We start from the raw sequence: 20,351 nt of genomic DNA, 5'->3' as shown, positions 1-20,351 counted from the left end.
GTAGATTCAAACCTGGGTCTCCTGTGTGAGAACTAAGGGACACTAAAGCCACACATCTAATCCAATAGCCTATAAGAGGGAATCCCCCCTCGGCAGGGGGAGATAATAGGTTTTTTTGTTCTTCAGCCTGAAGCTCTGAGTCACTCTGCTACACTAATTGCTAACCACTGTGCCTAAACTGGGTTTCTAACAGGGTTTCTCAATGTAGGTGCCCAGGGTGCCACCACGCCAAACCAAGTGGCGCCATGGAATACTTTGATAATATTTGGAATTTACCAATATCACTAATACGATTATTTTATATGAGTTTAAACATCAAGGAGATCAATAACAACAACAATAGCCAACATCAAGTTCGAACAACGTTATTGCTCCTTTAACTGTGCGCATTCATTTGAATGTTGTGGTTACCATCATCACAATAAGAATAATAGTAATAATCATTACAATGATACAAATAGTAATAGTAGGGCCTAATATACTGTTATGTAAAATGTCAAAGTAGTAAAATGTGTCATGAATATAAGGTGCTGTAGTGAAACGTTAGGGGTACCGTGGATGAAAAAGTCTGTATTGGGGTGCCCTGAGCCCAAAAGGTTTGAGAACCACTGGCCTAGCCCACCCTAAAGCGCCAATCTACTCTACCATACCAACAATACAAATACATCAAAATAAAAACAGATTACAAGAAGAGAACACGTTTTCCACCTCTGATAGATACCCAGCATGCAGGTATCACAGTTTGGATCACAGTTTACCTCCGCTGCACTATGAATTACTTAATTATGATGCTTTATGATGATACTATGCACAGTGCTCATGCTGGAGTCCATACTCTATACCAGTGGTTTTCAACCTTTTTCATGCCAAGGACCCCTAAATTGATATACATTTGGCCGCGGACCCCCATCAAATGTTGTGTGCCGGGGACCCCCAGAAGCAAAGATTGGAGTTAAAAACGCACACATTTTCAAGATTTTTCTAAAATATCAGATCTACAAGCTCATAGCGCGGCACCGAGTGCCGCGCTATGAGCTTGTAGATCTGATATTTTTTAATAGCCAAAGTTAAGTAGTTAAAATGATTGTGACGCTATGAAAAACTAATTTCCCTGGGGACTGCTCTATACAGAATATTATCTATATTATGCCTGTGCATTAATGAGCAAAGGAGAATTATATACAATATATGTAGAAAGAATTATATACAATATAATGTAATACAAATGCTATGTCTGAAGTATGTATTTTGCCAATATACTTATTGAATATTATTCAGTGAAGACGGCAGACCTCTGGTGGTGTAGGATTTGAATAAATTATATTGATGGAGGTAGTTACTGACAATTATATGATTCAAGAACACTGTCCTGGTGTTATGGCGTTCAATCATATATAAGCAGTGATGGAAGAAGTACTCACATGTTTTACTGAAGTACAAGTATCAATACTGCAATGCAGAAATACTCTGTTATAAGTAAAATGACAGAATTCAAAATGTACTTGTAAAAGTACAAAAGTATTGGCATCAAAATATACTTAAAGTACTAAAAGTAAAAGTACTCATTGTGCAGAATGTCCCATTTCACAGGTTCAAAGTGTATGAAAAAATCTTTTGAAAATAGCCGGGCTGGAAGTGGCTAATGTATGTTTTGTAATAATAATTCAAATCTACAAAGTAACTAGTAAAGTTTTCAAATAATTGCAGTGGAGTAAAAAGTACAATAGTTGCCTCTGAGGTGTAGTGGAGTACAAGTAAAAGTATTGAAAATTGAAAATCCTTAACAAAGTAAAAAAAGAAAAAGACCTCAAAATTGTTCTTTAAAGTACAGTACTTGAGTAAATGTACTTAGTTACTCTACGCCACTGTATATAAGGAGATGGGAATGGGATGTACTATGGACTGTTTTCTATCAGCGACATTATCTGGACATGTTGATACGCTAGCTGTAGAATACAACTCTCGTAGACGTATTTATGATTCTGACGTTTTCAATCTACGAGAGTTGTAGGGTTTCAGTACTATACCCCGTAGACGCTCCAAACATGTACAAATTGAAAATAAAGGTGCTTACCCCCAAGCCCCAAATGTTAACTCTCGCTACGGGGTAGTAGTTTAATGTAATAATCCATATCTTTCAATAAAGAAGTGTTTTAATGCCATCTGTGGCCGATTCTGTCAGAAGTTCCCAATGGGCGGTAGTGACGCGCCGCATCTGGTGAAACCCGGAATTACACTCAATGTAAACAGGAAGTAAACGAGGGTGAAAAAATGGCGTTCGGCCACAGACGGCATTAAAGCACTTCTTTATTGAAATATATGGATTATTACATTAAACTACTACCCCGTAGCGAGAGTTAACATTTGGGGCGTGGGGGTAAGCACCTTTATTTTCAATTTGTACCTGTTTGGAGTGTCTACGGGGTATAGTGCTGAAAGTCCCTGTGTCCATGGGGGGTGAACCCTACAATTCTCGTAGATTGAAAACGTCAGAATCATAAATACGTCTACGAGAGTTGTATTCTACAGCTATTGATACGCAAACGTATCCAAATGGTGTTGAATGTTGACGTTATGATAGGTTAATTAATAGTCTAAACGAGTAGCCGCTGGTTTAGAACTGATTGCACGCCGCCGGTTGTCGGCACCGAAAATAGCAGATCTACAAGCTCACAACGCGTTGCAGGGTTATGAGCTTGTAGATCGGCTATTTTCGGTGCCGCGACACGATACGCAAAAAGGCATAACTGTCCACATGCAAAAGTAGTTACAGTGCAGAGACATGACACTTCCAACTGCCTCTTAAGCCACTTTTTACGTTAAATATCCATTCCGAGACACAAGATCGGCCTTTGGATCGCTGCTAACAATCATATTACAAAGGTAAACAGTACGATATTTAGTCATATTACCTGTGTCGTGTTAATTTATCTATTTTGTTGACAATATGTCAAAAAAAAAAGCCCCTTGCTTTTCTTCAGAGCTCAGCTGCTGCGCAAGTGTCGCGAGATGTGCCCCCTTACTACGTCTGCCTGCTGCCTACTGTAAAGAATGAAGTGCGAGCGCCTCTTGAAATCATTATTTTTATGATTTTCTTAATTCCGGTGGAGTGGCGGGAAAGTACCAAAAAAAAGAAGTTAAAAGTACTGTAGAAATACTCTGTTACAAGTAAAAGTCTTGTATTCAAAATTGACTTGAGTAAAAGTACAAAAGTATTGGCATCAAAATGTACTTAAAAGTACCAAAAGTAAAAGTACTCATTATGCAGAATGTCCCATTTCACAAGTTTTCAAATGTATAAAAAGCTATTTTCAAATGGCCAAAATGTATATAGGGCTGAAGTGGTTAATGTATGTTTTGTAATAATATTCCAAATCTACATAATCAAAATAACTATAACTAAAGTTTTCAAATAATTGTAGAGAGGAGTAAAAAGTACAATATTTAAATTGTCTCCAAAGATGTAGTGGAGTCAGTGTACTGAAAATTGGAAATACTCCATTAAAGTAAATACATATATCTCAAAATTGTACTTCAGTACACTGTACTTGAGTGAATGTCCTTAGTTACTTTACACCACTGCCTCTCTAGCAGTTGAAATCATCATTCATTCACACCAGAAAGAGCCCATAGATCAAGTAAAAGATCAAGCATTGCTTTGTATTAAATTATAGCCAAACATTACGGTAAATGCCTGTGTCCACAGCGCCATCTGCTGCTCATTTCCTGCATAAGAACCAATTTAACTAACTGTTTGGTTTATTATCACCTTCCATAATAATAATAATCTGTGGTTCATGTCACCACTTATGGTCAAGTAAATATAATGTTATTTTACTATGCACATTTCAAACGACCCAGAACTGCAGTCTCATCTACTTGAGTGGCGCTCGAATCAAATCTTTTAAATTAAAATATACATTACTTGTTTACACGCTTGGCTTAGCCTACTTTGTGAGCAACCAGAATTCAAATTAGAGTGTGAAATACAAGAGGTCCCTGAAATAGTCTGTGCTGTATACTCATTCTGCGCGCTCCACCATGCAAAATTACCCTTCTGACTGACATTGCACGGAAATAAAAGCTCTATTTGGGGTAAATGAAAGGCTGTGCCTTCAGGCTTGAGTGAAACTGAAAAAGTAGATTAGAATGCCTATTACTTAATTTCCATTATCCATTTAATTTGGTGGTTACAGTCTGGATTTCAATTTACATTTATATGGAGCATCCTTTGTGTGATAATAACCTCCAGATATTCTTTTCGTGTCTGGGCTTCCTCTAAAAGCCCCCCTATCTACTAAGTCCAATCAGTTGATATAGAAAACAAAGTCAAGTTCAAGTGATTGCCTACAACTTCTTAATTGCATAAAGAGTGCTGGTTATGTTGCCATGATGAATGAATCCCCATGCTTGTGTGTGTCTAGCAGTGATTATGCCAATTGTCTGCAGGCCCTTACATGACAGCCCATCTATCATCAATGATCAAAGTATATAGAGAAACAAAAAAAACGTATTGATCAAGTGGATGAGATACTAAATCAACAACTCAGATGGTTTCAAATTACTTCTTCACATGAATGCTGTCAAGAGAAGTTGATGACAAATGTGTTGGTTTCTGGTGACTTTATTCATATTAATGTTGTCGAGCCAGATTGTAAAACATGGCAATGAAAAAAAATCAATGACACTTATTTGGCACAAGGTAATGTCATCAAAGACTAGAATTCCTTTTTGGAAGGCATCTCATCAATAGCATCATTTTTATAACTGTAACCATATTCTATGGATCTCTCAAACACAAACAAGCAAAGTCCAAATGAATTATTGAGCAGACAGACAATACAGTATCTCATTACCCCTGTGCATGTCCCACAACATTTACTATCTATGTTTAGCCCTCCAGCTAACAAAGCATCAAGCAATACAAATGACCTTGACACTGATGCTCTGTTCCACTGTATCACTCAAATGGAGGGGGATTAAACACAATACAAAGAGAGCAAAGCGACAGAGATACACAGAACTACTCAGTGTGAAGAAACATGAACTGTGGAATAATCATGAACTAACTAGGGGTATCGGGCGGTCGGATAGTGGTGGTTCTTGGGGGGCCAGCCTGAGGCCAGTTTTGTCAAAGGGACACATTAGACCTGAGACAAAATAAAAGAGACAAAGACAGTGTACAAGCTTTGTGTCAATTAAACTTTATTGCTTTTCCAAATTTAGACAAACTTACAAGTGATATTAGAACAATAATAAAAGTGTTCAAGCTTTCATGTTTCTTTCAGTGTATAAAGTAATAGCGCAGCAAGAAAAAAAAAACATAAGAGTGGCATTTGTTTCAGGAGCCGTATTTGTTTCAGTGACTTTAGTTACAATTCTATTCTATAAAATCACAATATTGAAAATGAAATTAGACATTCCTGTTATCTTCAGCTCAAGTTACACACATTCTTTGTTGCAACACTTCACAAGGCTCCAATGAACAGTATCAGCTCTACTTTTCTAGAGGGTATCTGCATCCCTGTCTGTAGTTTCCCTTGTAGAATTTCACCTTACAGCAACATAATTCTACGGTTTTTGTGACTTTTGGCAAACAGATCAACAAATGTGTCAAGACTCAAAGCCTTTGACCTACTATACTCAATACACAGTACATCCAGATTGCACATTCTCCCATCAGTTATGGTGGACTCGAGATGATTTTTCACACGTTTCACCATAGAAAAGTTATTCTCAGAAGAAGCAGCACTCACTGGGATTGCGACTGCTATTTTACAGAGTCTGAAGAGCTCAACAAACACATCTTTTAACGGCTCAAGGATCAGTGTCAGCTCTGCTGTACTAGAAGGTCTCTGCATCCCAGCCTGTATTTTCCTGTCTAAAAATCGGCTGAACAACGGTAGTTCATTCCCCAAGTGTTCAATGTTTGAATCATACACTTGAGCAAATGAAAGCAGAACTTCACTTTGAAGAAATGCATCACTTTTGGGGTTTAGAGCTTGGATGCTTTTCATTATGTCACAGGTTGTCTTTGAAAAACGTCTGTTAAGCTCATTGAGCATCTGATCAATGACGGGGTAGAAAAAGGCTTTACGCAACTTCTCTCTCTGATCAACAGTAGTCACTATAGTGTAAGGTTCGAGCTCGGGCGCTATTGCATCATCACATTGCTCAGAAATGCTCAAGATTTCATCCCACAAGTTATCAAAAAATGACTCCTGCCTGAAGTCAGTCAGTGTTTGAACTAAAGCTTCAACTAAGTCAACAACTTTTGAAAAGTCAGGCGCTGAAGACTGTAGCATATCAGAGAGAGGTTTTGTTTCTCTAAATACTTTACCGAGTGCAACGAGATACACAATGAATTCAAGATCCATCTGTTCCAGCAGACATTGAGCCTCGATAGATGTTCTACCACCATCGGGTTCTTGGCCTTCCATTTGCAGTACTCGCATAAGGGCAGGCAATCTATCCATAATGTTCTGTAGAGCTATAAATCGACATGCCCCTCGTGTGTCTGCAGATAATCGTTGGAGTTCTCTTGGTGGTCCTTCGTACATCTCGTACGTCGTACGTCTCTGGATAGCCAGCCATTCAGCATGGACAGATGGCCGAGACGTTAACACACATAGTTTTTCTAACAAGTTGAAGAACGTGTATGCCCCCGGGATAACTTTGACCGCATCTACTAAAACTACATTTAGACAGTGGGCATTGCTATGGATGTAAAATCCATATTTTGCTTGCTCTTTGATTGTAGCCTGCAACCCGGAAAAACTATCACTCAAGAGGCTAACACCACTGTGTGCTTGGGCTACAAGGTTGTTTCTGTGATCCAGACCATGACTTTCCAATATATGGATAATTTTTTCACTAAGACCCGGATTTAGCCCCTCAAAAGAGTCAAAATGGAGAAAACTCTCCTGGACAGCTCCGTTGAAATAGTACCGGACTACTATAGAAATGCTGCTGTTGAAATGCTGCTGACTTGTTTCATCTATCATGATGCTGAACACTTCACTGTGTTTCAGCTCTTCTGAAATTTCGGTTCGAACCATGTCTGCCAAACAATCCAGAACTTCCTTCTGAATGGTTTTGCTTGTGTACACTGCATTATTAACGGAACTCAACCTTTTTTTAATAGCTTCGTTGTATTCACCAATTAATTCTAGAAGTGCCACGAAGTTCCCTTTATCAACTGGGTCTGCAAACTCATTGTGGCCTCTTTCAGCAATGTTTTGCATGGCAGTAAATAGTAGCAGTCGCCCTATTGCTTTCATATATTCCCGATTGTTTTTAACCTGTTTGTTACGTTTCTTTTTTAGGACATTTGCCAGTGTTGGGTTAGTTGCTACAGCTCTCTGATGATCCCTCCATGTAACCATTGCTTGTTTGTGCTGCTTAGAATTGGCATGAATTGCAAACCCTCCCTCTTTGTAGGTTGCTTTCTTCCAGTTTTTGAATCCAGACGCTGGGTCAAATACTGCGTCTGTGCCATTAGGAGGGCTAAAATGTCTGCAGGCGTAACAATACACAGAGTCCGATAATTGAGAATACTCAAGCCAGGGCTGAATGTTGCACCAGGCCGCCTTGAACCTCCTTCTCCGGTCCTCCATCACGGTCCTTGAAAAACGTTTAATCAATGGGTCTTTTTTACGCTTTCTGATACCTGTGGAGAAAGACGAGAGAGAGAAAGACATATATATTGATAAATCCAAACATGTATGACCATTTTATTCATCTCAATCACAAGTATACACACTTCTAGGGTTGGGATCCATTAGAATTGTAACGATTCCGGTTCCTTAACGGTTCCCTTTAACGATTCCTATAGGTAGTTCCAAATGGACCTAGAAGTCAGTAACTCTGAGAGTGTACAAATGAAACCATACCCTCTCACAGTTATGGTGGTCCTTGAAATTAAAAAGTTTGAGAACATAGCATATATATCCCATTAAGACCTGAGGCGATTCTTAAAAATGGTTTTCTAAATCCTAACTTTTTTTTTTTTTTTTTTTTTTTTTTTTATCTAAAAAAAAATGTCACGTTTTTTCAAAAATAGCAATCTACAAGCTGCTTGTATATCTGCTATTTTTGAATAGCCAAAGAAATCTAAAGTGACACAGATGCGTTCCAGGTCTTAATGGGATATATATAGCAGACGTGAAGTCCACATACCAGCTCTGACAGTGTGATAAAAACCGGTTCCGTAAACGGTTACAAATGTGATGGAACCCATTACGGTTTCCTCAATGTTGGATCCGGTTCCGGATCCCAAACCTGTCACACTTCTACATGGACACACCACAATACAATGCTTTACAAGCGAAGCAGCGTCACAAACCTGGTCGTCCACGTCCAGTGCTTGAGGGCTTCATGACTCCTTCCTGCTCTCAGTCTCTCCAACCTGACAAGGCTCTGTGGTGCTCTTCACTTCCTGCAGTTTCTCCTCAGCTCTCTCAAGTCAACACCTAGATCTGTCTAAATGAATGAGAGTTTATTTACAGGTTAATTTAAAAACATATACAACACAAAGACAGGTACACAAAAATAAATAAAGTGTGTTACATGTCTCCACAAATGACTGGTTGCTTGTTCCTGGTGTGGTAGTTAAGGTACTTTGTTGACACAATTGTATAAAACATTAATCCATGAAAAAAAAACATTAAAAAATGTACAATATTAAAACTAGTAGGGTCCATAATAATGGCATTTTGAGAATCATTCAGTTGCATTCAGTTTTTTGGTTTTTTTTTTTATGTTTTGGGGGTGGGGTGCGAAATAGGTCATAATGTCCTTTTTCCTCATCATTTTGATTTATAAGTTTTCAAGTTATAGAGCGGATACAGAATAGGTGGGCACTAGGGACATCTGGGCACCTCGATGTAAAATGGGCCATTTTGTCCAAAACACAGGTTTTGTAGCAATTGTAGAAATATTACACCTTAATTGTCGAATGTTTAAAGCTGTTCTAATCAGGTATACTTTACTGAACACCATTTTCAAATATTTCACTTTCTAACATTTTGGACACAATAGCCAATTTCACAAAGAGGTATGGACAGCAGCCATATCATCACTTCCTTCACAGGTGTTACCAATGATACTAATGAAGGCTCTGTTCCAAGTAGCACAGTGGTTCTCAGATATTTCGATTTCCACGACCCCCATAACTCTGTGTACAAATGGAACCAAAGGTCCATTTGGTTCCATTTGTACACTCTCAGAGTTGCACACTCTTAAGGGGCCATTTTGGAACCCCCTCAAGGAACCACAAGGGTCCCTGGACACAAATTTTAGACCCACTCACTGGTGTAGCAGAGTGTTTCCAGTGAGTCAACAACATGCACAATATCAGCACCTTCTGTTTGACCAGAATGGAACAGAGCCTTCATTAGTATCATTGGTAACACCTGTGAAATGTCTTACACAATTGGCTGCTGTGCAGAGCACACAATGGCGACTGTTTGGCGACGAATGCATAAGTAACACTTCATTATGCATCCCAGAATATTAATATCCTGGCTTCCTTTATTACTAAATAGTGTCGTGGTAGCCTTTGCGCTTATATTTCACAACTAGAGCTAATGGAAACACCAATAACTAATAACTTCATTCATCCAGTCAACTCTCTTAACAGAGACGGAAGACATTTTTCAAAACTTTACAAGTTAACAAGGAGCGCGACACGACAGACAACGGTGTTCACACACAGACAGTAACGTGTCTGTTTGCGTCAACAGCAGCACAATGCACATCCAGAACAGAAGACTTACCTTGTATAGTAAAATACGTTTGCTCTCATAACGTTTAGTTTAGATGTCTTCAAGTGATTATAGTCAGACGCACTGATAGAGCAGGCGTGTTGGTGTTTATCGTCGGTGTTGCCATGTTTTGTGAGAGAAACAAGCAACCAGGTCTATGAAAACAAGCCCAAAAGAAGCGAGCCCTTCGCCCTGACGCCCTTTTTAAGTATAATAACATTGGCTATTTGAAAATAACAAATCTACAACAACAGCTTTTTTTTAAAAATCTTGAAGAATATTTTTGTACATATTATAATTTGGGGGTCCAGGGTCCTTGACTTGAAACTGTTTGAGAACCACTGGTTTAAACAACATTAGGAAACAAGCCCAAATAAGCAACTACACTTTAGAAACAAGGCCAAAAAAACGGCGCAACCACCAATATTTATAGGCAACTTTACAGAAAAACAAGCCCAAAGTTGCCGACATGGCAACCCTGCTGAGCCCGCCACTGGAGGTGTGTACCGCTCTAAGCGATTCGACTAGGAAGCAATGCTGAGCCAAGCCAGAGACACGTTCGTTCCGGACCGTCCGGGGACCCCCAACCCGCAGGGGTCATTGAGGAGGGTTCCAGGGGGTCTCCAGCTAAATGAGTTAATATAGCATCAAAATCAGTTTAACCCAAATCTTCTCTTATCGTCCCTGGCACAAAATCATTTCAGATGGGGGTCTGTGGCCAAAAATACATATCAAGTTGGGGGTCCTTGACATGAAAATGTTTGAGAACCACTGGTGTAGGCTACCTGTTTCCTCAGCCCTATGTTCTATGTTCTATCAGCCTTAACCCTATAGCCAACCCCTCCCTACACCAACCCATATAGGTCTGACCCTGGGACATATCATCACAATAAATGGACAATTTTATTTTATCTATCTATCTACTCGTTCGGAGGTGGGCCACAGGGGGGTCCAAGAGCTCAGTGTATCAGTTCAGATATTCAAAAATAGCGGATCTCAAGATCTCTACGCATCGCGATGTGAGCTTTATCTGCTTTTAAAAAAAAACTTTGGTACTGTAGGAGGACTGAAGTATATTTTAATGCCAAACTTTTATACTTTTACTCAAGTTATTTAATTTTTTATAGAGGCCATTTAATTGTAATATTCAACAACGTATTTCTTATATTGTGGTATTTCTACTTTTACTTAAGTATAAAACCTGAGTACTTTGTTCTTCCACCATTGGAAAGAGGAGAGAAGTACATGGTCTGTTCTGAGGGGGACAAAGTTCATTCAGCTATACTATAGTGTAAATAGCATCTTTCACCTCTCTGGATTCTCAGTCCTGGACACCAGTCTGTGTGTGTGTGTGTGTGTGTGTGTGTGTGTGTGTGTGTGTGTGTGTGTGTGTGTGTGTGTGTGTGTGTGTGTGTGTGTGTGTGTGTGTGTTGCGCACACAAGTTACGAGTGCATGTCTTGCTCCAGCAACTCCTTTGCACCCCTTCCTCACTTTGCACGCCACTCTATCCTGCTCACGAGTCTCTGCACCCCTAACCCCAGACACACGCACCTCCTCCCTTCTCTCTCTCTCTGTCTCTCTCTCTCTATCTCTCTCACTCTCTCTCTCTCTCTCTCTCTCTCTCTCTCTCTCTCTCTCTCTCTCTCTCTCTCTCTCTCTCTCACACGCACACACACACACACACACACACAGACACACGCACACGTGCGCGCGTACACGCGTGGCTCTGTGTACAAAAACTCAATGTGGCAATTATAAAAGCTGTAGTCTATGAGTCTGGTGAGTCATGTACTGCATGCACTCCATTTCTGCTCTCTCAAATAAACACTGCTAAGCCATTGGTTCAATATTCATTTTGGTGGGGTATTCATTCCACAAAAAAAGCTAAATACGTAGCTACGTTTAAACAGTAACATAGTTATAATCTGCTAAGCTAATATTAGAAATAAAATGTGTTGATAGTCATGAACAGAAAAGCAGAACAATTAATGAACACCAAGTGATAATGAAAGGAAATTAAATAGTTACCTAAAGAACACTAGAACGTTTAAAAGTTTTGTCTCTGCCTAACGTTAACTTGTTCATTTTATCAAATGAACAATTGAACATCAGTAGACTGAGTCTGAGCTTCCATGCCTTTCATTTTCAAGCCAATGTCACAGCTCTTGCACTCCATAAAAACATGGGAGAGGGCTAAGTCTCAACAGCAGTAAATATTACAGGGTCAATACAGTAAGATATAGGAGTCTCTTTTAGCCCCACAATTGCTGACTAGTTAGACTGAAACCCCATAGCTGCAGCAGACCAGCACAAGGTCAAGAAAGGGATGGGGAAACGTATTAGCAAGATCAATGTGAACCGCAAGACAATGGATCCATTGTGTCCCTATTGCCCAGCAACTCATATCTATAGTTGTAGAAGAGATGAGGTAGACAGTATGGGAAAGTAAATATATATAGTAGGATCTAGGATGGCTACAGTCATGTTTTCTTTTCAACCCATTAAGACCTGAAGCCGATTCTACAAATATCTTCAAAATCTTAACATTTTTTTTTGTTGCTACATCAGTGGTTCTCAAACTTGTTCATGTCAAGGACTCCCAAAATGTATTTTGGCCGCAGACCCCAATCTCAAAATATTTAGTTCCAGGGACCCCCCAGAAGCAAATATTTGAGTTAAAAATGTTCGCTTTAAAAATAGATATATTCAAAGATTTGCACAAATGTTGAAGATTTAAAAAAAAATTGCAGATCTACAAGCTCATAGCTCATTCTTTGGCTATTTTTTAATAGCCAAAGAATGAAATCTTAAAGTTACACAGATGCGTTCCAGGTCTTAATGGGTTAATCAATAATTATAGATGTTCATACGTTTTTATATACATTTTTATAATCAGATCACAAAGCGAGCATGATTACACATACAGCATATATGGCATTTCAAGCCAGAATCATTTATTGTGTTTTCACAATATTCATTGTGTTTGAACCAATCATGATGAAGAAATATTATAAAAGTGATGCTGCTGAGCATGAGCAGTGTGCTGGATTTTTGTTCATGAATATTTCCTCATGATTCACAGTCCAACGCACCTGCATAAGTGGATGTGCGAAAGATTCCTTCGCAAAGACCATTGATTGTGTTTGTTATTATGTGTTCAGATACATCAAACTTCAAGTTGTTGCCGTTGAGCCCATGACAGATTTCTATATTGTAAATATTATGATTTGGGTCCATTTGTTGAACTGGATTGCAGCACCATCCAAAATGTTTCACAAATGAACTAACAATAGACAAACAATGTTTAAAATATTCTTTACTCTGGTGATATCACTGTCACTGATAAATAGCTACAAATAAGGAATAATTCATAGCACTTGATGATGATCAGCTATCATATGCAGATTCACAATACAGAAATGTAAACATAAATGCACTTTAAATAGTCAACCTAATTAAATTCAAAGCAAAATACAGCATGGGGAGAGGATAGACACTTTTCCACAAAACAAAATGCAACCAAAATGCATCATTCATCTCTTTGATATTCAAAATAGTCAACTCAAGCTATGGTGATTTGACAGAGAAATACACATTCCCTATTATCATGAGAATAATAACTTAGTTTGGAGGGTTAAGACACTGTCAGTGACCATGGAGTGACCCCTGCACTTAACAAGTTCAGTGCCAGTTCAGAACGCCCAGTTAACTTACTTTATCACCATAGGTCACACCAATTAAAGTGGTGTCCTGTAGCGTAGCCTTCTTTAAAGTGGCTTATTAGCCACCTCTGAGAGGGGCTTCCATTTAAAAAGAACGGCCCCAAGGAGAGGCCTACATCTTGGGGTCCTCGCACAGGGTACACCCAGGCTTGAGGTCTGCTTGCCTCTCCATCTGGATGGTAACAGAGTGGAAGTTGTAGGCAGAGAAGCAGACCTGTGTCATCTCCCTCAGGACAGACTGGGCATCTTCTGAGTCATCTGTGGGGGGAGGGGGACCAAAATGAAAGCGTTGTGAAACAGGGCCAGTGGTGGAAAAAGTACCAATACTGCAATATAGAAATACTCTGTTAAAGTAAAAGTCCGGAATTCAAAATTTACTTGAGTAAAAGTGCAAAAGTATTGGCATGAAAATATACTTAAAGTACCAAAATTAAAAGTACTAAAATATTTGAAAATAGCAGATCTACAAGCTCACAACGCGTCGCGATGCGACGCGTTGTGAGCTTGTAGATCGGCTATTTTCAAATAGCCTAGGTATGAAATAGGACTAAAGTGGTTAATGTATGCTTTGTAATATCATAATTTATATCTGCGAAGTAACTAGTACGTTTTCAAATAATTGTAGTGGAGTAAAAGTACAATATTTGCCTCTGAGATGTAGTGGAGTAGAAGTAAAAGTATTTGTAAATACTCAAGTAAAGTACAAATACCTCAACATTTTACTTAAATACAGTACTTAAGTAAATGTACTTAGTTACTTTCCACCACTGAACAGGGCAGTGATAGTCCATTGATTGCATTGTCTCGCACACAGTGAATTATGGACCTTGCAGTATAGGTGCAATACGTGGGTTAAATTAAAACAGGATTTGACTGTGCACCTGTGAATTGAACTGAGCTGAATGTTTGTGTGTGGCCATTTCCTCTCACCTATGGCTACGTGGGCTGTCAGTACAGCCTGGTTCATGGTGAGGGCCCAGATGTGGAGGTTATGGACCGCTGTCACCCCCTTCACTGCTAGCAGATCCTCTCGCACTGCACTGTACTTCACCCCTGCTGGTGTGCCTGCGGTAGAGAGACACACACTGAATGATAAGTGTTAGAGAGATAGAGAGAGATAGAGAGAAAGAGAGAGAGAATGCAAAGGTGTGAATGTGGAGTATGCTGTGTTAGTAAAAAAAAAAGGTAGTTAGTGAAAGCATTAAATGCAGCAACAAAGTCAGCATCACAATTCACAATCTGAAAACACTTCTCTAAGATGCCTGCTTGTTAGTGCCAGGCTTCAATTTTACCCACAGATTTAATTTGACGTTCATTCAATTAGTTAGTTATCGAAGTACAAGTACATCAGGATCAGGATGAAATAAGATGTGTCAATGTCACAGTTTAACAGCAATATATACCTGTAACATTTCAGGGGTTTTATTCATCTTTTATATTTTTATGGTTCGGTAGAATTTCAATTTGAGTAGCCCAAGTCAAATTCCGTGCATTTGAAGACTTGCTCTCACAGACTGTTGCCACATTGACCCATCATTTTAAAAGTGTAGCCTAAAGCCTGATATATGTTTCATATATACTGTAGAGTCGTGCACTCAAAATAGAGGTGGCACTCACATATTTTCACATTTTAAAGGTGTGAGAGAGTTAGTGTGACTTGTGGACATAAATCAGGCTTATGGGATCCCTGCCTTACCTTCCATCAAAACAAGGAGGATGTCCCTCATGATGGTGAAAGTGGTGCACAAGACAAATATAGAGAAGAGGAAGGTACAGATGGGATCAGCTATCTTATACTCTGGCTGAAAGAAACAGATAAACATTGTGAAATCACACAAGCGGGAAAAATATATACTAAGAGTATTGCTTAATGGTCCTGGCGGCACAGCATCACGGCATGGGACAGTGAGAATAAATTGTCTGGTTTCAGTATTTCCCGTGAGCGATGGCCAAAGCACAGCATTACTGAGTGCCCTGGGTGATAAGGTCATGCACATGGTGATCATAAGGGCTTCACGGGCAAACAAAATGGGGGGAACAAAGAGGCTAGCCTAAGGCTGCGTGTCCACTCAGGACAATACGTTCTCAGACAATATGTTATTTTCAAAGTGAAGGATGTGCTCCAGCATGTCACCAACAGAGAGAGCTTAGTGTGATTTTAACATTAGTGTTATAAATGAAAGATGAAAGTAATAAGCCCCAAGAGGCCATGGTTCACAGTGATTTTAGAACAGCTATGGGGCGTTGTTAGGAATGACACAGACGTGAGTGCCTAAAACCCTCTTAGCTCTTCTATAATCACTGTAAACTATGGCCTCATCATGTGCCTTATTACTTTTTTAAATGGTTATTAAATACACAGTGAACCCTTACCTTGAAAAAGATGATGATGGCACTGACCAGCACACTGAAACTCTGCAATAGATCTCCCACCACGTGAACAAAGGCTGCACGGACGCTGGCATTTTCCTGCTTGGCCCTCCCTCCTGAAGGCAAAGTTTAAAAGATTGCTGTTCTTCATTGACACCATACTATAAAGGTAACTGCAATTACTCTAAACTTCATAGTATAGAATAAAGGTCATTGGACATACACATGTAAGGCAGGCAACTCTATCGTCACAAAGTTGATATTACAAGGAATAAATCACCACATATTTGATATAATCATGTATTATCTACAAATACATAATAATAATAATAATAATAACATTTTGTCAACTTCATGATGAAATTGATATAATCATCTGAATCTCCTGAACCTTCACACCGTACCATGCTCCACCCCTTGTTGCTCCAAATCCCTGTTACTTTTCTTGGCACCATCCTTGGCCGGGTTTGGGTCTGGGGTGCAATCCTTTTCCTCCTTGTGATTGAGGGCGTGATCCTTACCCTTCTTGTGACTATGACCATGCCCATGTGAACTAAGCCCGCCGTGACTGTGACCATGTCCAGACTGATGCAGGGTGAGGGCCATGCTGCTCAGAGAGGACAAACAATACAAGTTCATCATTATTTTATATTTTTTAAAGATTTATTTTTGGCTTTTTTAAATGACTTTATTGATAGGATAGTACAGTGGTTTCCAACCTTTTTCATGCCAAGGACCCCTAAATTGATATACATTTGGCCACGGAGCCCCAATTGAAAATGTTTTGTGCCAGGGACCCCCAGAAGCAAAGATATCAGTTAATTTTCGCTTTAAAAAATATAAATATTCAAAGATATGCACACTTTTTCAAGGTTTTTCAAAAATAGCAGATCTACAAGCTCATAGCGCGGCACTCTGTGCCGCGCTATGAGCTTGTATATCTGCTATTTTTTAATAGCCAAAGCTAAGTGGTTAAAAATGATTGTGACGCTATTAACTAATTTTGCTGGGAACCCCCTGGTACTCCCTCAAGGACCACTGGTGGTCCCCGGACCACTGGTTGAAAACCACTGGGACAGTAGGCTGACAGGAAATGGGGAGAGATGGGGGGTGACATGCAGCAAAGACCGTCGGGATTGGGACTCGAACCCACGACGCGCTGTCAGGCTACTTCAGAGCCTAGGTGCCTGGACCGCCACACCAGTGGTCCAGGGCAATGGAAGTTTATTATCAAAAATCATCCATTTTGAGAGATTAAGAGGGAGCCTGTCACTATTTTGTCAATCTGGGAACCCATCGTCAAATAAAAGGTTGTGTTGTCCATTGACACTCTCTTTAGCGCAGAAGGAAGAAATCAAAAGTAACACAGATTGTTTGTGTGGTGACGAAGTCACGTAGATATAAAAAAACGACAGAAAAAAACATATTTTGGCCGTCCAGGTGGCACAGGCGGAAAGTTCCTGCGCTCCATGATGACTGGGGTTTGAAATTAGGGCTTAGAGGGTGCTATAATGGTGTTGTTTTTGTTTGTTTGTTCAAAAAAGGTATTGGATTCATTGTCTTCAAGTGGCGAAGCTCTCTAATCTGCTCTCACTGAGAATCTGTTGTTTACCTCGGGTGATACACAGTAGAGCTTTGGTTAATCACTTGGATCATTTTTTAAATAAATAATCAGCTCTTCATAATATGGACTCCTTTCTTTTCACTAAGTTAGAGTTAGGGTAAGTTAAGGACGTAAATAAGAGGAAGGGGGAAAGACTACATTTTGAGAAAAAAATAAAATAACTAAAAAGGTTGATTATTGTTGTGATTAATGATCCTTGGAATTTCAATGTCTGTAAGATTGTACTGACCTAGGATTGTTAATAGGATGAATTATGTGTGTTTGACTTACATAATGTTGGCCAGAACAGCACAGCCAGAAGTGACGAGCATGATAGTTCCGTCGATGGTGTAATCGTCACTGATGAGGCGCTCAACAGCCAGGTAAACCAACACACCTGTTACCAGCCATATTGTGAACACTGAAAGCAGAGCACCCAGGATCTCTGTGCGGGCGCAGAAATGGAGAGAGAGCAGGTTGGAGAGGGACCCAACGTGGACGGTTTGGAGGAGAGAGAGGGAATGAGAAACAACAAATGAGATGCATTATTTCGGTCGAGTCTGAAGAAGAGCATGGGCTAGAAATGTCACTGTGGTTGATTAAGTAATAACGCTTTTCAAAGGGAGCTATAGTGTTCCCCACACACTCTACTTCTCATTGATCTCAGCTCACTTTGGGGCCAGCACCTACCTTCAAGAGGTCGGATGGGCGCGACTTATCTTTGATCATGAATTATTTCTACCTCATTCTATGGCGAATGGAACATCCCGGTTATCAAGATAACAACAGCAATAACAAAAGAAACAGCCTACAGCTGTGGGCCTGACCTGCGCGGTGCCAGCCGTAGTTGAGTGTGTGTGTGGCGGGTCTGGAGGAGAGCCACAGGGAGCACAGGCTGATGAGGAAGCTGGTGAAATCCACCAGCAGGTGAGCAGCGTCCGTCATCACCGCCAGGCTACCTGCAAAGTACCCACCTGCAGTATAGGGTGGAGAGGACGGGAGAGAGAGAAAGAGGGGATGGGGGGAGAGAAGGAGGTAGGTGGGTTACACAGGGCATGAGGAGGTGCAGATGGAGGATGTATAAACAATGAAGAAAGATGTGAGTTGACAAGGATTGAGATATGGAGAGGAGAGAATGGACGAATTAATGTGGGATTTTAAAAAAATATTTTCACAACGCAAATCTTGTATCTGGATGCCTGGCACAAAATATTTTCAGATGGGGGTCTGCAGCCAAATACATATTAATTTGGGGGTCCTTGACATGAAAGGTTTTTGAGGACCACTGGTGTAGCAGGCTAGTTATGCAGCAGTCAGGCAAAGATAAGGAGGAGAAGGCAGCATTGAAGGAAAGACTCACCCAGGATCTCCCCGACCATGAAAATGAGGCAGATGACAGAGACAATATACAGCCTCTTCCTGGCAACTTTCTTCTCTCTCTCACGGTCCTCCTGGGCATGGCTGTTGTCATGGCAATGACTGATTCCACCGTTGCTGTTTTTCTGAATGCCATCTTCTTCACTGGACACACTGGTCAATCGATAGATGGAGAATTAATACGATTTAGGAAAGAACACACTAGGCTACTACAAGAAGTGTATGTAAACTGGGGGGACGGGGGTTGATCCTAAAAGTTATTTCTGTTTATTAGGCGATTTGTATGGATGTGTAATTAGCTAAATACTTGACTTGTTTGGGTATAGCTATGAGTTTCTACCAGGTAATAACTTTCAATATATAGCCCAATACACAAAGTTTACACGCTTTCTTTCCAGGTTTATCTATTTATTTATTTATCTATAATTTGTTTCTTATATATAATACAAGATATAAGTAAATAAATGAACATTTTCAGTCCTATCGTTTTAACACAGTTGTGGGTGGCCCACCCAGTTCCATCCGCGAGAGCTGTAAGTCATACTGTAGCCTACAAGGTGAAAACATATCAGGCTTATTGTCACTCAGTGGTGGAAAGTAACTAAGTACATTTACTCAAGTAGGCCTACTGCAGGCCTACTTAAGTAAAATGTTGAGGTATTTTCACTTTCACTACAATTATTTGAAAACTTTAGTTACTACTAGTTACTTTGTAGATTTAGATTATTATTACAAAACTTACATTAACCACTTCAGCCATTTGAAAATAGCCGATCTACAAGCTCACAATGAGTCTCTGCTATTTTTCCAAAAGATTTTATACATTTGAAAAGTAGTGAAATGGGACAATCTGCAAAATGAGTACTTTCTACTTTTGGTACTTTAAGTACATTTTGATACCGATACTTTTGTACTTTTACTCAAGTCATTTTTGAATTCCGGACTTTTACTTGTAACAGAGTAGTTCTACATAGCAGTAGTGATACTTTTACTTAAGTAAAAAATGTGAGTACTTTTTCCACCACTGCTTATTGTAGCCTCCGTGATGGAGCGATGTTTGCGCACTGCTAAGAGACCCCAGCCCGTGTGTATAAAATATTGGATATGTGGAGGAGAAGAGAGAAGGGACCGTGAGCAAAGAAACACTGACAAAGAAAGGAAGGAAAGAGATTTCTATCGACGCACAAATAGTCACGGTGTGGATCTATTTTTAACTCTCTGGTGTGGATATAATAATTGTGTGAGTGAGCTGTTAAATAGACGATATTGCCTATTGGCAATTAACCCTTCTAACACACTATAGGGATGTTAGAATGGTTCAATTATGTTTGAGACAGACACACTTCAAATACAAAAATACAATACAAATACAACTAACTGTTGCCAGGCAGCATTATTTCGGATTGGACACAATTAAAGATCAGTGAAAAGTTGTCTTACCTGTCCATGCTATACGTTTTCTTTTCTTCGGACACCAGCAGGAGAGACTTTTCTGGATTCTTCTTTTTGAACAT

General features: G+C 39.7%; 2 protein-coding genes and 1 long non-coding RNA gene across 3 annotated transcripts in view; all 3 read right to left on the bottom strand.

Moving 5' to 3' along the window:
* med30 (mediator complex subunit 30) overlaps positions 1-3,019 on the bottom strand; it is a 56,012-nt gene extending 52,993 nt beyond the window's left edge. Inside the window, exon 1 of the mRNA XM_080441782.1 lies at positions 2,913-3,019. The gene's annotated coding sequence lies outside the window, so the exon portion shown is untranslated. The remainder of the gene's footprint in view (positions 1-2,912) is intronic.
* A 2,246-nt stretch (positions 3,020-5,265) lies between these two features.
* On the bottom strand, positions 5,266-9,881 carry LOC308094955. Its single transcript, XR_013934000.1, has 3 exons — positions 9,777-9,881; positions 8,345-8,481; positions 5,266-7,669 (listed from the first exon to the last, which is right to left on the bottom strand). It is a non-coding gene; the product is annotated as an uncharacterized lncRNA (long non-coding RNA).
* Positions 9,882-13,599: 3,718 nt separating this feature from the next.
* On the bottom strand, positions 13,600-20,351 carry slc30a8 (solute carrier family 30 member 8; the record flags this gene model as incomplete). The annotated part of the gene is made up of 9 exons (XM_080442685.1): positions 13,600-13,745; positions 14,418-14,552; positions 15,184-15,289; positions 15,861-15,973; positions 16,262-16,464; positions 17,752-17,905; positions 18,288-18,434; positions 18,821-18,990; positions 20,278-20,351. The coding sequence occupies 9 exons, from the start codon at positions 20,349-20,351 to the stop codon at positions 13,600-13,602; spliced, it is 1,248 nt and encodes a 415-aa protein (XP_080298811.1).

The sequence above is a fragment of the Gymnoscopelus braueri genome, assembly GCF_963280865.1.
Source record: "Gymnoscopelus braueri genome assembly, chromosome: 11".
NCBI lineage: Eukaryota > Metazoa > Chordata > Actinopteri > Myctophiformes > Myctophidae > Gymnoscopelus > Gymnoscopelus braueri.
Note: the sequence above shows the minus strand (reverse complement) of the source record. Positions and strands in the feature narration are given on the sequence as shown.